Raw genomic sequence first — 14,494 nt, 5'->3', positions numbered from 1 at the left:
GCAATTTTTAGGAAGGGAATGAGATTCCTCACATTGGTGTTGCTATCTCTTTAACAGCTTTGACTAGAAAGCTAGAAACTTGAATCCGACCAAGTCTGAAGGACCTTTCAGAGGCTAAAATAAATACACGAAAAAGATCGAGGAAAAACTTCCTATGGAGATAAACTAAAAGAATACTTCTGCTATTACATGGTTACAACCAAAAAAAAAAATCAGAATGATTCTGAAATAGCTAGTTCTGATAATAGGTATTGCAACGTGAAAAAGATAAAAGACTCGTCAGCAATTGCTTGCTGAGTAGGGCTGTTACTTGATAAGAATTTTCTTGATCCATAGAATGGAACGCGCATAACATGCAGCAGTTCAGTGTTGGACTCTTTTCGAACATTGAAAAGGAAATGGAAATCAACTTTCATTGGCAAACCCCACGTAGAAACAAATTTCACTCGTGCCCGGTGCCCCTTCCATTTGGGCCAGAAGCTAGGGAACGCATTCTGAATCTCCTGCTAAAGTGGCTTCTTATGCTCTCCCATGGATCAGATTTCCAGGGAACTTCAGGGCTCGCAATCTCATTCTCTGCTGCATGAGTGGAAAGAAGAATTCTAGAGTCAATATGACATGGAAGAAATGTGCATTGAAGAGTGACTAATAGAATCAGCATCGCCCATATGCTTCTCATGTTTGTGTGTCCTGTTCCTTCCAGCTCACGGCTTGATAACAAGTGTGATCAGCTGTTGGTATTGAAGCTGCAGAATTGGTGCAGCATCTCTGTGCATGGCCTAAGCCAATGGAACCTGAGATCATTATATAAGGATTGGACTTGTCATGGCTGAGTAAATTTCCAAAGAACGGGTAAATAGCTTTTCAGGGTGGGACCTTATATGATTCTGACTCTGAATTTTCGGTTGGTAATAAGATTGAAAGCACTGCTGTATAATGCACTTTCACTATTCTGTCATTGTCAGATCATTGAGTTTTCTTCAAGTTTGCTAGTAGTTAGTTGCAATATGCTTCATCTTTTTTCCAGCACCATTGACTTTAGAAGTAGCCACTGGGGAAGTACATTCGTGATTTGCCCTGTAGTGATAGTCATGAATTCCAACATTTTTTTGTGCCTGATCTCCTAAGAGCTCTGGAGTAATCTAATTTCTTTCCTTTCACCCCTTGGCCGAACTTGGGTAGAGAGGCACGTATTTCTTTCCCCAATTCTGATCATGTAGTAGATTTTTTTTATCTCCTGAGCCTGTGGCTGAACCAACAGTTGTAATGAATTTTCTCCTCTTTTCTTTTTCCTTTTTTTAAAAATTTTTTTTTTCTAGCAGGGAAGATTAGAATGTAAGAAACGGGGAAGGGGCAGGGGATTTAGAACCTCAATATCTGAGTTCTAAGGTTTAATCTTAGCCACTAAAGATTGTATTCCCAGGGAATAATTCATCTCAGAAGTCAATAACCATACCGACTTTTTTATTTTTCTTCTTTCTTACCAAGCATGAATAGACATGTTATCTACTTACTAGGGCCAGTCCAGTGGTCACGGAAGGGTTCTTAAAGTCTTTTCCGCTGTCAAAACAGATTTAGGATAAGACATTTAAAGTATTTATCGCTGTTAGATTCAAGGTTCAAATTTTATATCTGCATGTGAATGTGCATTCATACATGATACAAATTACTTGGATTCCTTTTTGGGAGGATAAAGTAATATAAATAATTAAGCAATTAAAAGCACTGAGCAAAAATGTCTTCCCTTCAAATTCAAGTTGATCGCCTCCACAAATTAAAACGTAACTTTGAAGGTGTTCGTCCAAAGTCAAAGCCATATTGTGGAGCTTAAAATAATGGATTGTGCTTTGTATTAATCACATGAGCTATTGCTTCTTAACACTCTTCCATAGTATTTAAGAACAAAAATTACTTCTTCCATTTTCGATAAAATCAGTCATTTCCTGTCTTTCCCCTATTTCGTTGTTGTATGCGTACAATTTAAACAACATTTTTTTCTTCTTTTTTTTGTGTAATATTTGTTTCTTCTTTCTCTCTTTTCTTTTTTTTCCCTCACTAAATTGTTAAGAAATTTTCTCCGCAAGTTAAGATTCACTAAAAGGCTGAAAGCTTTTCATTTTGATGCCAATTGTATGGATCTGTAATGTGTGTGTCAAGTGTCAACTTTAAGTTGAGGCATACTCTCATACTTAAAGAATTTTCTCATACTTGTGAGCCTATCACAAGTATGATGTTTATAAGAAATTGCTAATTTGAGCTCAAAATGGTCACATTACTTTTATTATGGATTTCTCTAACCAGTATATTGTATAGATATTTACTCCATCATGTATTTAGATATATTTTCGAATTAAATTCAATTTTTGCAAAAAAAAAACCTTATTATTATTACTACTACTAGTAGTACTACTAATTTATCACAGATTTGTTCATAAGAAAAGAAAACATAAACAATAAATAACAAACAATGATATGACGAGATTGTAAGAGGCATAAGAGTAACAATTTCAATGTGGACATAAGATGTAGGAAATAGTAAGTAAAACGTTTGGTGTTGTGGGAGTCCTAATCCATCTGCCTTGCTATTTTTTTTTTTCTACAATAATATTTGTATAACTTAATCTATCCCATACTATAAGGAGCGGAAGGCTAAAGAGACTATGTAAAGGACTAGTAAGTATACAAATTTAACTAAAATCAAAGGAGTGCTCTGACACTACGACTTGCTATTTAGCACCACATTTGTGTACCAGGGGCTGCAGGAGCAACCGTTCCTAAAGGTTACGTGTATTTTACACACATCATAACTCTGTTTGTACATGGTGTAATTTATTTTCAATAACGTGTAATTCTAAAACAAAATTTTGTGGATCCCACATATGTTGTTAAAAACTAGGTACAAGATGAGATCTGGACCGTATAATTTTTTTTGGCCAAATCTTGACCGTGAATTGTCTGGACCTCTTCCCACATTTGTATAGCCCTAATCCATCTGCCTTGCTACCGGGGAGGTCATAAAGAAGCATAGTACATTTGCAACTCTTTCCAACTTAGGACTCTTGGAGCCATGCGCATCGATGTGGTAGTAGTGGGGCGTTTTATACTTTTCATCCCAAAATTGGGCGTATTTGCCCGTCTCTTTCAATTCAAGACAGGAGAGGAGACGTAAATATATATCAAACAATAGTGCTTACGAGTAAAATTTCGCTTAATATATGTATTTTTGCTAATACGGATTGCAGATAACAATTCACGGTTCAAATTGAAGCAATTTGATGTGCGACCTAAATTTAGATCGTCAATTATGAAAGCGATACTTATTTTCGTTTTTTAAATTTTGATTTAGCAGACAACAATTCACAGCCCAATTTAAAAATGAATTGACGTGACTTAAATCTAAAACAATGAATTCTTTCTTCTTTTTGAGATTTACATTCACCGGCCAAATCGAGTCAAGTTACTATGACCTGATTTGGACCACTTACCTGACCGATAATTGTCACTGACAAACTACAAAACCTCCCATCCCACTTATTGCAGGTTCATCCACAACGTGATTTGACATACGAGGACAAAGGAGCATTCTCATACTTAAAAGAGTGAGAATTCCTCATGCTCAAGGTGAAAGGTCACAATCTAGTGAGTGCTAACCTTTGTTGCACTTCTGCACATTCTTGTCCTAATATCTACAGTTCTGCCCATTAATTTTTCAAGTGTCTAAGATGATTATACTAGTGTTCAAACTTTCGTGTGCAATTGTGAATAGCAACCATGGAAGCCCGAGTCCTAAAAAGGCAGGTTCACTATAACTATGAGAGCTTTAGAATTATCAGCAACCCTGTGAACACGGACGGGACGAGAGGAGGGCGGGGAAGGGCAGCCACCACCCAAAAATGTAGTAACAGTAGACCTCAACTGATGTTATTACTTTTTGAAAGGTATATGTAGAATACAGTGCTTGCACGACAGTGTAGACCAAGATATTGAAGCCGGATGACTCAACTAGTTACAATATGGCAGGTAAGGCTACAAGGGAACTAGTGCTAACAAATCAGACCAGCAAGGACAATTTTGAAGAAACAAACAAAAATTGTGTGATTTCTTTGTCTCTCTTGGATCGATGTGATTGTTTTCCAGAAGTATAGTAACCTATCACCAGAGCTCACAAACTACTCATTCAAAGGAGTGGTGTTGTTCTGAATTATACAACCAAAAATGACTGACAGCCGGACTAGAAGCTTATTGAATTTTGCCTGTCTGGAGGAGCCACACACTGCCACAATGATCGATATGCTGGTATATTAGCCGCCTCAACCCCAAGAGAAGCTAGGTTCCGTCCATACTCCTGCAGAAAAAGGACTTGGTCAAGTGACTGTTTTAACTGATAACAACAAATCCACTTCTAGCATACGTGCAACACTATATTGCTTAATGCACGCCGGGTAATATGTAAGAGCTGAGGAGAGATGGCAGTCACCTGGATATCAAGGAATAGTTGCATGCAGATCTTGTCAGTATCAGACACATTATGGTCTGACACATCAGAGCTGGCTCCAGCTCGCCTCTGTGCACCTAAACGTATTTTCTGAAGGGAAGATTCTGTTTTCCGGGCCTACAAGAAAGTTACAAGATAAACTCTCTAACAATTTCTTGTCCTTTATTCTATGGGGTAGAATGTTTAAAAATCAGAGACATTAGCTTTAGAGGTAGAAGAGTTGTATGCTTACCACAGTAACAAGGTCGGTAGCTAATTCGTTATAATGGCCAGTTATTTCAAAAGCAGTGCGTTGCAAGAGGTCATTCTTGATATGTTCTGTTAGATATGCGGTAGCTCTCTCCCCCTCTAAGAAAGTCTGTCAAAAGTGACAGCAACGAGTGATTTCATCATCAAGTATCATGAGCCTTAAGCAGCAGATATTCCAATATTTGCCAGCAAAACTAATGGTGGTGAAAAATATATTAGTACTTGTGAGTTTACTGCATAATATGGTGACACAAGGAAAGAGAAGCATAGGCAAACACAGATATGACACCAAAGAAACTTGTTACAACTTGTAAATCTTATAGAATGAGCTGAATCATGGAATAGGAGTAACATAAGCAAAGTTAATAAAATATGATTCAGGATGTGAGATATCAGAACATAGACTCTCAGCACTACAGAACTAAATACCAGTGCACTTCTATCATGGCAAGGATGCATAACACATGCTACTTGTCTTTTCGGACAACCTAAGCAGATGCACATCTGGCAGACTCGAACAAGGGCAAATTAAATTTAGTACAATAACTTATCATACTTCCTTCCTACAATACCATTTTACACATGCTTTCAGAAACCACAATGTTATCCATGAGAGGTTATCATTTAAAACGGTAGATTGAAACATACAAATAGCCCCAGTTACAGAGAAAAACCCATTTTTGAACAGGAATAAGAAAATAATAGTTGTGGGAAGTACCTTTATTGGACGCAATACACCTGAGACATAGGGTGAATGCCTAGTAGGAAGAGGTTTGTTAGTCATCCTGTATGTGGCAGTTATTCCCTTTAGTTGTCTCAAGTCCTGTAACATTTCGGCAAATGTATGAACGGTGATTTATACAAAATCATCCACAACCAAATAAGCCCATTCTTCAAGCCAACCAATGATTTCTATAGTACATATATTTCATGTGAAAAGTCCAGACATGATACATTTTATGAGCATCATTTCACATCCAGCTCAAAGTAAACAAAATTTTTAAGGACATACAACTTACCTCCACTGATTTCTCAACCAGTGTGTCAGTTATTGAATTCATGATATGGGGCAGAAGATCTTTCAGGGAGTTCCCACCTTGTAGAATGCTTTGTTTTACAAGATCAAGTACTTCTGTGGAGCATGACTTGAGAAGCCCAAGAACATGTCCAAGGTAGTTACCAGAAACCTCGTTCACTAGATAATGCAAATCATGAATTATCTGCAAAACAAACACTCAAAACTATAAAATTTTATGATTGTAATAAAACTGGTTTTTACGTCAGGAAGTCTTTTAGCCAAAGAACGCAATTTCGCTCATTAAATAATGACATAAACCAAAATAGGATTTACAACATAGAAACAAGTTAAGAGAAAGGAAGTAACTCAAACTAATATACTGAAGTGCATAGAAAAACCACACTAACAGAAACCTTCCTTTTTGGTATTTTAATAGCTGATGACCACTATACAACAAAAACAATGTAGACAGATAAAAACTTTGAACCTATTGTATGCGTCTGCCATTCCTAGTGAAGCTATATTGGTACAAGGATTTAGTCCAAAGCAAGGGATGAAGTTAAAAATATAATTGACTTGCCAGTCATAAGAAAGATAATTATCATAACCAAATTGACATGTTCAGTTTTTCAAAAAACAGGAGTTTTCTAGTACAATAAAATTCAACACAAAGTTTCTGCTCCATCTCTGTGTTTTTCACTTCTTTAAGATTGTACCACCCAACGGTATCAGAAGTCAAATAAAGCAATTGGTACTTACATAAATGAAGTCATCCGCGGCAGCAGAAATAGCCCATTCAGAACCAGCACTGGACCCAGTATTTTTAGATTTACGAGCAGCTAGTCCAGTCAATAACCAGTTGGAGTACCTAAAATTTTATGCATTTGAAATATTTAAAAATTTAGACATACTGCATTTATCCAAAAAATATCCTTAGAAGTCAACTCATATACAAGCTAACCTGGAAAGAAGTTGCAGAGTTAAGCGAAGAAACTTGTCCGCACAAGAAATTACAAGAACATCGTCTTGCCAGCAGGAACTTAAACACTCTAACAGAGTGATACTTTGCTTTAATAATAATGCTTGAGAATTTTTCAAATCAGAGGATGAACTTTCAACAGGAAGAAGACTAGCCACAACAAGTGAAGAATCCAAAGTTCCGGCAATTTCCTGAAACCTAAAGCCATTGAGTCAAACTGGCTGCAATTTGTTTTGCTTAGGCATTTTCTTAAAGATATCACAGGAGCCAACCCAAGCCATCCAAACAAAAATTCAGCGTTCCCCATTAATGGCTCATGTGACAAGCAAAATAAACTCCAATTTCAAGTGAAAATGACCATGTTAGAATTGCACCGAGTACCTCAATGTAAAGTAGACTCCAATATTCCATTGCTTCATGAACTCAATATATACGGCCTCAGCACGAAACTTAGCAACTGCAGATCTAGTGCGATAATAACCTGCATCACATAAATACATAAGCTGACACTTTATTAGTAGCTCAGAACAAAATTTTATTTTTCATAAGTGCACTACTACCTTCTAAATGAGCCAAAAAATCCAAGCTTGACTTGTAGTTCTTTAGAAACTCTTTAGGCCTTCCCGGAGAAAAGGCTCCAGGCTTTCTTTTTTGGATTGCAGAGAGAACCTCCTTAAGTATAGAATTTGCCACAAAACTAAAAACATGCAAACCAGAATTTTCTGCAGATCAATAAAAAAAAGAACTTAAAAATCATAAAAATATTTCTTTCTCGTGGATACTCGTAAAAAGATATTAGTAACCCTTAAAGCACTAAATAAGACAAAGACCATGAGTACATCCAATAAGATAAAGATTCTGCAACTTATGCAATTTTGAGCCCGAGAATCTTTTTTGGTCCTTTGGTTGCAGATAAATTGCAGAATGTGAAACTTTGTTTGGTTGGGATGTATATTCTATGTTTAATAGCATAAACCTATCCCAATTTCCAATAGGGTGAAAAGCAGAAGGAAAAGAGTGGAGTTAGTAATAAAAATTTTAAAGCCTCATTTTCAATACTTCAAAGGAAGGCAAGTAAAATCAGATGACACAAATCCTTCTGGCCAACCTTTTTATACCCTCCTAAGTTGGATGAGTAGGAGGCTGCAATCACTAAAAACATGGCTAAAAAAGTGAAGATAATGATGTTAACTATATTTACTTTAATTATATATCCTCCTTTCCCCTCCACCATACATAACCCATATCTGAAAAACATCTTTAGGTATTAATTTTCCCCTTCCATAATAGGACATTGCATTGGGTTAGTTTCGTCTCGTAAGTCAATAGTTATCGCAATAGTACCTCTAGTAGATATATCCAGCAAAAATTTACAATCATCTTCAATGTATTGCTTGATTATCTTGTAGTCCTGCACAAGTTCATCAGCAGATTCCCCACCAGCCCCTGATGAATCATCAAAGATTTTCTCAACAAATGGCGCAACCACCGTGGATCGAAATATCTCCTCAGCATTTCTGGTGTTATCAATGGCTGCATATGCACGCAAACAATTGTATATGGCATTTGCATCCCTATGTTCAAGGGCATCGACAAAACAGTGTCCTAAGCTGGTATCCACTAACAAGCTAGCACTCTGTATCCTCTTCTCCATGTTTTCAATAAAAGGCATATTCTGTACTGCCGACATAGACAGAAAAAGTGTAAGGTGGCAAGGTTATACCTCAAATAACTTAAGTTTTAGCAATTAAATATTACTTTTTCGACTGGTTTTTTAAGGAAACAGCCAAGATTTTATGATAAAAAAGAAAAATACATAAAATGAAAAGCTAGGTAAAAGATCTAAATGACATCCATTGGTGATCAAAACAATCCCAGCCACAATGCTGGCAACAGTCAGCACATAAAAACAGGATTTTTGTTATGCTGCTAAAAAATGTTTTTAAGCTGAAAATTTTCCGTTAATATATGCACCAAAAGATTTTAATATCCACCACCAGCGCCCTCTAAAGGAAACAATAAAAGCATAAAAGCATAAAGAAAACAATAAAAGAACAAACTAGCAAACAATGAACCAGACAAATCATTTTATCTATACATGAACAATCACAAACCAGAACATTTTGATACAAGATCTTCAATTACAGTGCTCCAGAGCACTTCTGGAATTTCCAAGACGTGTGAATTAAAAAGCACATTAAATCCAACCTAAAGAAAGTAATACAAGATAATGCAAAGCAATCATTTTAATATTATGACCACCATAAACATTGTAGAAAAGCAGTTTCATCATGGCTTCACATCAAATTTAGCTATAGCAAGAGCATGCTTCTAAAATGATAAGAACATTCTCATAAAATTAAGCTTCCAAATAAAAAAAGAAAGGAGAGAAAGTGGCCAAAGAGAGGTAAAGAGTTTATGTAAACAAGACGCTAACCCTCTTACTTGGAGTATGGCTAGAAAAAAGAAAGTTCAAACAATGGGAACTTGTCCAATTCATCAATTCAAAAACAGTGACTGATTGAATAAATATATAATTAATAGTCCAACCGTAAGTTAGCCAAGTTTGCCACAATATATCTGCTTTTTCGTACTCCTACATGACTATTGCTCCAATTTGTAAAATATGAAGCCTAGATTTACAGAAGAACAACTAGTGGCGTCACTGACAAAATATAACAGCGATAAAGGACATTATCTGGCTATCATAGGCATTAATTTATTTCCTTAATACAAAACCTGATAATCGAATAAGGGTGAAGCAAAAGCAAACGAAACTTTTTGTAATTAAAAGAATATAAAAGATTAACATGAGGGCCAGCAAAAAAGACCTGCGCATGAGTTATGTGGAACTTAAGCCTATTCATCTCACTAGCAATGCGTTCTAGCAGCATGCTTTGAGTCTCTCTAAGACTTGTGCTATTTTCAGTATGTTGGAAGGAGATCCCATTGCTTAAATGATCCTTTGAAGCACAATTGACATACCCATTAGACCAATCAACAGGTATACTTGGGAGCTCCTTTATCAGTTTCTCAACCTGCATTCAGTAAAAACAAGATAAACACTTCAATAATCAGTCTTACATACTGGGCAGGAGATAAGAGGGAGCGGGGAGAGAGGAACATGGATGAAATAAGCATCCTAAATGATTGGAATAAGTAAGAAGCAGCCCACAAGTTTTCAATATCTTTTCCATGATGAGCACAGATATGAAGGATGTCGAATCAGATAAACTTGGACATTAAACATTGGACTAAATAGAAGAGCCCACTTATTGAGAAGTATTCCAGAAAACAATGTGCTAGGTCCTCAAATATTTTACCTCTGTCTAATGTTGACAACAGAAAAGAAACATATACTTTTTAGTCAGGATAAGGATTTGAATGTGGCGACAGGACACATAGAGAGAGAGAGAGAGAGAGAGAGGGACAGAGACAGACAACAATAGAAGGAAGAGCAAGTTCACTTAGCCATAGAGACAACAAAACCTATGGACAAAGTTAAGCGGAAGAGATAGGTAACAAAATCTAAAACATCACACCTATGTCAATTATCACATACAGCATCAGCAACTGCATCTTTCATCAAACCATTAGACCTTAGATGATCTTTAATTGAATTTCTGAAACAGGGGAAAAAAAGACTACGTATGGTTAGGCCATTATATCACCAGTTCTCTATCAGGCTTTAGATATAATGTGCTGGTGAAATTGAATGACACACAAAATTTCAAGTGCAGCAGAAGTGTAATAGTGAAAATTTCAACTTTATTCTAATAACAAGAAATTTACAACCCACAACAGAAACAAGAAAATCCTGTTTACATACAAAAATGAAATTACTTATTCTTTTAGCAACATGATTAATAAGAAAGGAACCTATAAAAACTCATACTTAGGGTCCAGGGTAGTTATTGAATTTTGTACCTAGGTTAAGTAGATAATTGACATCACAATGTATACGTTAAACCAGCATTTAGAGATAAAACCTCAAGACTAACTATGAATGCCCACATATAAACAAGAGAATGACACTCCAATTTTAAAGTAAACACTAATATGATAAACTTGTCTTCCTTTTTATCATCTTGGAGGGTAGGAAATGCATCAGAAATAGAACTCCTGACCACCTGTACTATAGAGTCGCTACCCATAAGGCAAGCTCTTGAAAACTAGAGCTACCTAAACATTGTATATGATGGTCATATACAAATGAAGAATCATTCTGGTAGTTTTCACTCAGACAACTTTATGATAAATATGCTTCCTTTTAATCTTTGGAGGGAGAACAGGCATTGAAAATCAAGTTCCTGACCACCTGCACTATATATATAGTAGCCATCCATCCCACAAGCTACTAATCTAGTGGCAACCTTATAGTTAATTATTGTCATTTTGTTGGGGGAATTGTGGAGAGAAGGGAAAGATGCTTGTCAATTATTAGCTGACAATGCAACTCGTGTTTATCGTTCCAATTGTTTACACTTTCAGGGAGAATAGATTTTATAATTTGCATAAAATTTACTCATCATCCTGGGTGCAAATTCATGTCACAAACATGATCCTTATCATCATCACCATCTAGGCTCCTTTTTATGCGCTCGTAGAGACCCATTCACCACTCTTAACCAATTGCTTTCATCCCCACAAACTTACCAAGAGGGGTAAAAAAGAAAACGAAGTTCATATCCACCCAAGCCCTAGCTGCTCAATTCCAAAATAAAGGTAACCACACTTAATCAATTCCAAATAAGCTCCTTAACAAGTATAGAATATTTCTTTCACCTGCAATGAAATCTTCATTTTTTTAATTATGCAAAGGCTCCTGCCTAGGTTAATGCTCTACATCAGTTCACTATTTCTTTGCATGTCCAATCTTCTACAGCTTGGAGTGAGACAATGATCAGTCAAGTGATCCCACAAGGAGAGCTTTATTCCTTGTCAACTTAGGACACCAACAAAATTAATGTACTTCAATAAACACTCTCCAATACCTGATAACAACAATCAACTTATATTATCTTTAATCTACATTTTTCTCTAGATTATATTAAGTCTTTTGCAACTCTAGAATCAGACACCTAAATTCTTGCATACTCTCTACCAAAACATGTTTGTGTGACCTTGTTTGCAGCTTCCAATTAGCAGAAAAAACTGTAACAGATTGTTTCGTAGAAAAAACACTAGGCCACATTCAACAGGTAAGCTGCAAATAACAATCCACAATGCCAAAATGTCAACAGTTTCATTAAGTCTATCGAACCCAAAGTCGTCCTTTAATTCATAATATTTGTCAAAGGGATCCTAATTCCAACTTCACAAACAAACCATATCAGAGTAATGTGCCTTCTGTTTAAAATAAAGAACAGTTAACTGGTAGAATTTCTGTTCTCTGCAGATCCTTTTCAAGAAACAATAAAACACGGTTTTAAATTCCCTGAACACAAAGATTGGAGAATTGAAGATAATAGACGAAAAAAGTTCCTTGTAATTTATTCTTCAAAACATTTTGCTACATAGCATGAAGCAGGAATTAAGTCTAACCTTGAGCTTATATCTTATATATATTTACAGCAACAAGTGGAGTAAGTATATGGTTGTCTCAAAAACATTAAGTTCAGATAGCAGATAAATAGTAACTGCCTCAAAGGGAAACCAAATAAGTAAAAACCAAGCAGATTATAAAAGATAAAGGAGCCATATAATAGAGCAACTAATATACATGCTGCCATATAAGTATGCAAGTATTACCAATCAAAGAGGACTTGAATTCTAATCTTATTGCCTTATACTTCTATACACGAGCAAAGGGTATAAACTTTTGGATAAGTTTACATGCTTTATCCCAGCCTATCCTACACTAAGCAATGTGTTACACACATTCTACCAACTATCCTGCTTCCAACTTCAATTCTTAGATACCAGCAGCATGCATTTCTCTCAGGACCTCTCAATTTGAAGCTCAATCAACTCTATTCAATATTACCAAGAATGAGAATAGTTTTAATCAGTTCCTGCCTATTCTAAAGAGAATTCTACTCACTTTCTCTGTCTCCATGAATTTGACTAATCTACTACGCACGACACCTGAAAGCAAACAAAGAAAAATTTCCACTGAATGAACCACTAATTTCAAACATTCTTCCTACATGTTAATGTCATTGCTACGTCAATTTCCCCCATATGCTCAGCATATTAATCTTGTCACCAAATATCAAAGAAAAATTTCCACTGAATGAACCTCTAATTTCAAACATTCTTCCTACATGTTAATGTCATTGCTACGTCAATTTCCCCCATATGCTCAGCATATTAATCTTGTCACCAAATATCAAAGCTAACCTAAGGAAGTATGAAGTACTTCATACGGTAAAGAACTTTCAGGATATATACCTGCTGTCTTTGGATCACAACATAGCTTAACATCAAATTCTAGTATTACGTCACGTTCTATCAATTTTGACTATTGAAGAATTTCCCTGAAGGCTTTTCTTCTTTGCTCTCCTCAAATTACTAGATCTTTCTAAATTCTCCAAATGAACATTTCAACTTCATCTCACTGCCCAAACACCATTACTAACCAATAATAATAAGCACACCTACAATTATCTCCAGATATAGTTCAGAAATAGCTTAGCGTTATCCCAGTTGCCATTGAATCCGATTTAACCAATATGCAAATATCCTAAAAAAATATCAAACAAAAGAAAATAAAATCAAAACAATATCCAGAAAGTTCACAATTTCTACAAAATCAGCATGTAGAATAAAAAGCAAGAGTAACATCAGATGCATCATAATTCACTCCAAGGAGTAGGAAGAAAGAAACCAAAAGAAATAATGATACGCATTTTACCTTGGAAACCACATGGAAGGTATCAAGCAAGAGCTCGAGAACTTCTCTAGTCTGATTGGCATCAGCACGCTGCTTGAGCCGGCTTTTAAGAGCGCTGAGAGAAGCATCAACGGCACCTCGGAAAGCCAAGATCTTCTCTTTAATATCGAGCAGTGGGGCTCGCATACGAACAACACTGGCATCGATGTCGATCAACTTGGTACTGAGACTGACGAAATCCGAGTAATCGCGGTTAATTAAGTCGACGAGCTCTCGCTGCAGGGAACTCAAGTGCGATTGGAGCTCCGATCGCAAGGTCTCGAAGGGGACGAAGGTTCGGAGGTCGGAGATGTAGGATTCCGGGTCGAACTCTTGGTCTACGAATGCCGTTGGGTTTAGCCATGGCGGATAGGAATCCACTGGATCTCCGAACAAGTCTGCGGCGGATCGCGGCGGTGGAAGAGGTGGCGGCGCTGGTGGCGCTTGCGGAGATCGTAGATCTGGCATTGCAATTCGTTTTCTTCCTTCTTTTTTTCTTCCCTGTAATTTCCTTCTTGTGACCCGGGGGAGTTTTCGTTATCGTTATAAACACACAGGAGTGAAGATTGAAGGTTGGACAAAAAATGAGTAAATCACTAATTTAGTCCTTCAACCTTTTTGCTAGAGCAAATTTGGTCTCTCAACTTTTATTTTAGTTAATTTTGTCCCATTACTGGCATCTTAAGTTTTTTTTTTTTTGTGAAGGAGTATCTTGAGTTTCAAGTTTTTACCAGAATAAATCTAGGGTCTAAACTTTTATCTTAGCTAATTTAGTCTCTAAACTAATATTTAAAAAGAATTTGGAGTAGGGGAGCAAATTTAAAATTTAAAAGTTAGGCATAAATTTTCCATTTTTAGTATATCTCAATAGAATAATAA

General features: G+C 36.2%; 1 protein-coding gene across 1 annotated transcript; it reads right to left on the bottom strand.

Annotated features, from left to right (window-relative positions):
- Positions 1 to 3,899: 3,899 nt before the first annotated feature.
- LOC113778497 (conserved oligomeric Golgi complex subunit 2) lies at positions 3,900 to 14,121 on the bottom strand. Its single transcript, XM_027323929.1, has 12 exons — positions 13,598 to 14,121; positions 9,573 to 9,779; positions 8,086 to 8,416; positions 7,302 to 7,463; positions 7,123 to 7,222; positions 6,724 to 6,939; positions 6,522 to 6,630; positions 5,764 to 5,964; positions 5,463 to 5,567; positions 4,728 to 4,853; positions 4,478 to 4,612; positions 3,900 to 4,345 (listed from the first exon to the last, which is right to left on the bottom strand). Exons 1-12 carry the CDS (start codon positions 14,081 to 14,083, stop codon positions 4,232 to 4,234), a joined length of 2,292 nt encoding a protein of 763 aa, XP_027179730.1. The 5' UTR covers positions 14,084 to 14,121; the 3' UTR covers positions 3,900 to 4,231.
- Between the last annotated feature and the right edge of the window lie 373 nt (positions 14,122 to 14,494).

Source organism: Coffea eugenioides, chromosome 7 (assembly GCF_003713205.1).
Source record: "Coffea eugenioides isolate CCC68of chromosome 7, Ceug_1.0, whole genome shotgun sequence".
In the NCBI taxonomy this organism is placed as follows: Eukaryota; Viridiplantae; Streptophyta; class Magnoliopsida; order Gentianales; family Rubiaceae; genus Coffea; species Coffea eugenioides.
This window is presented reverse-complemented; position numbering and strand designations above follow the sequence as displayed.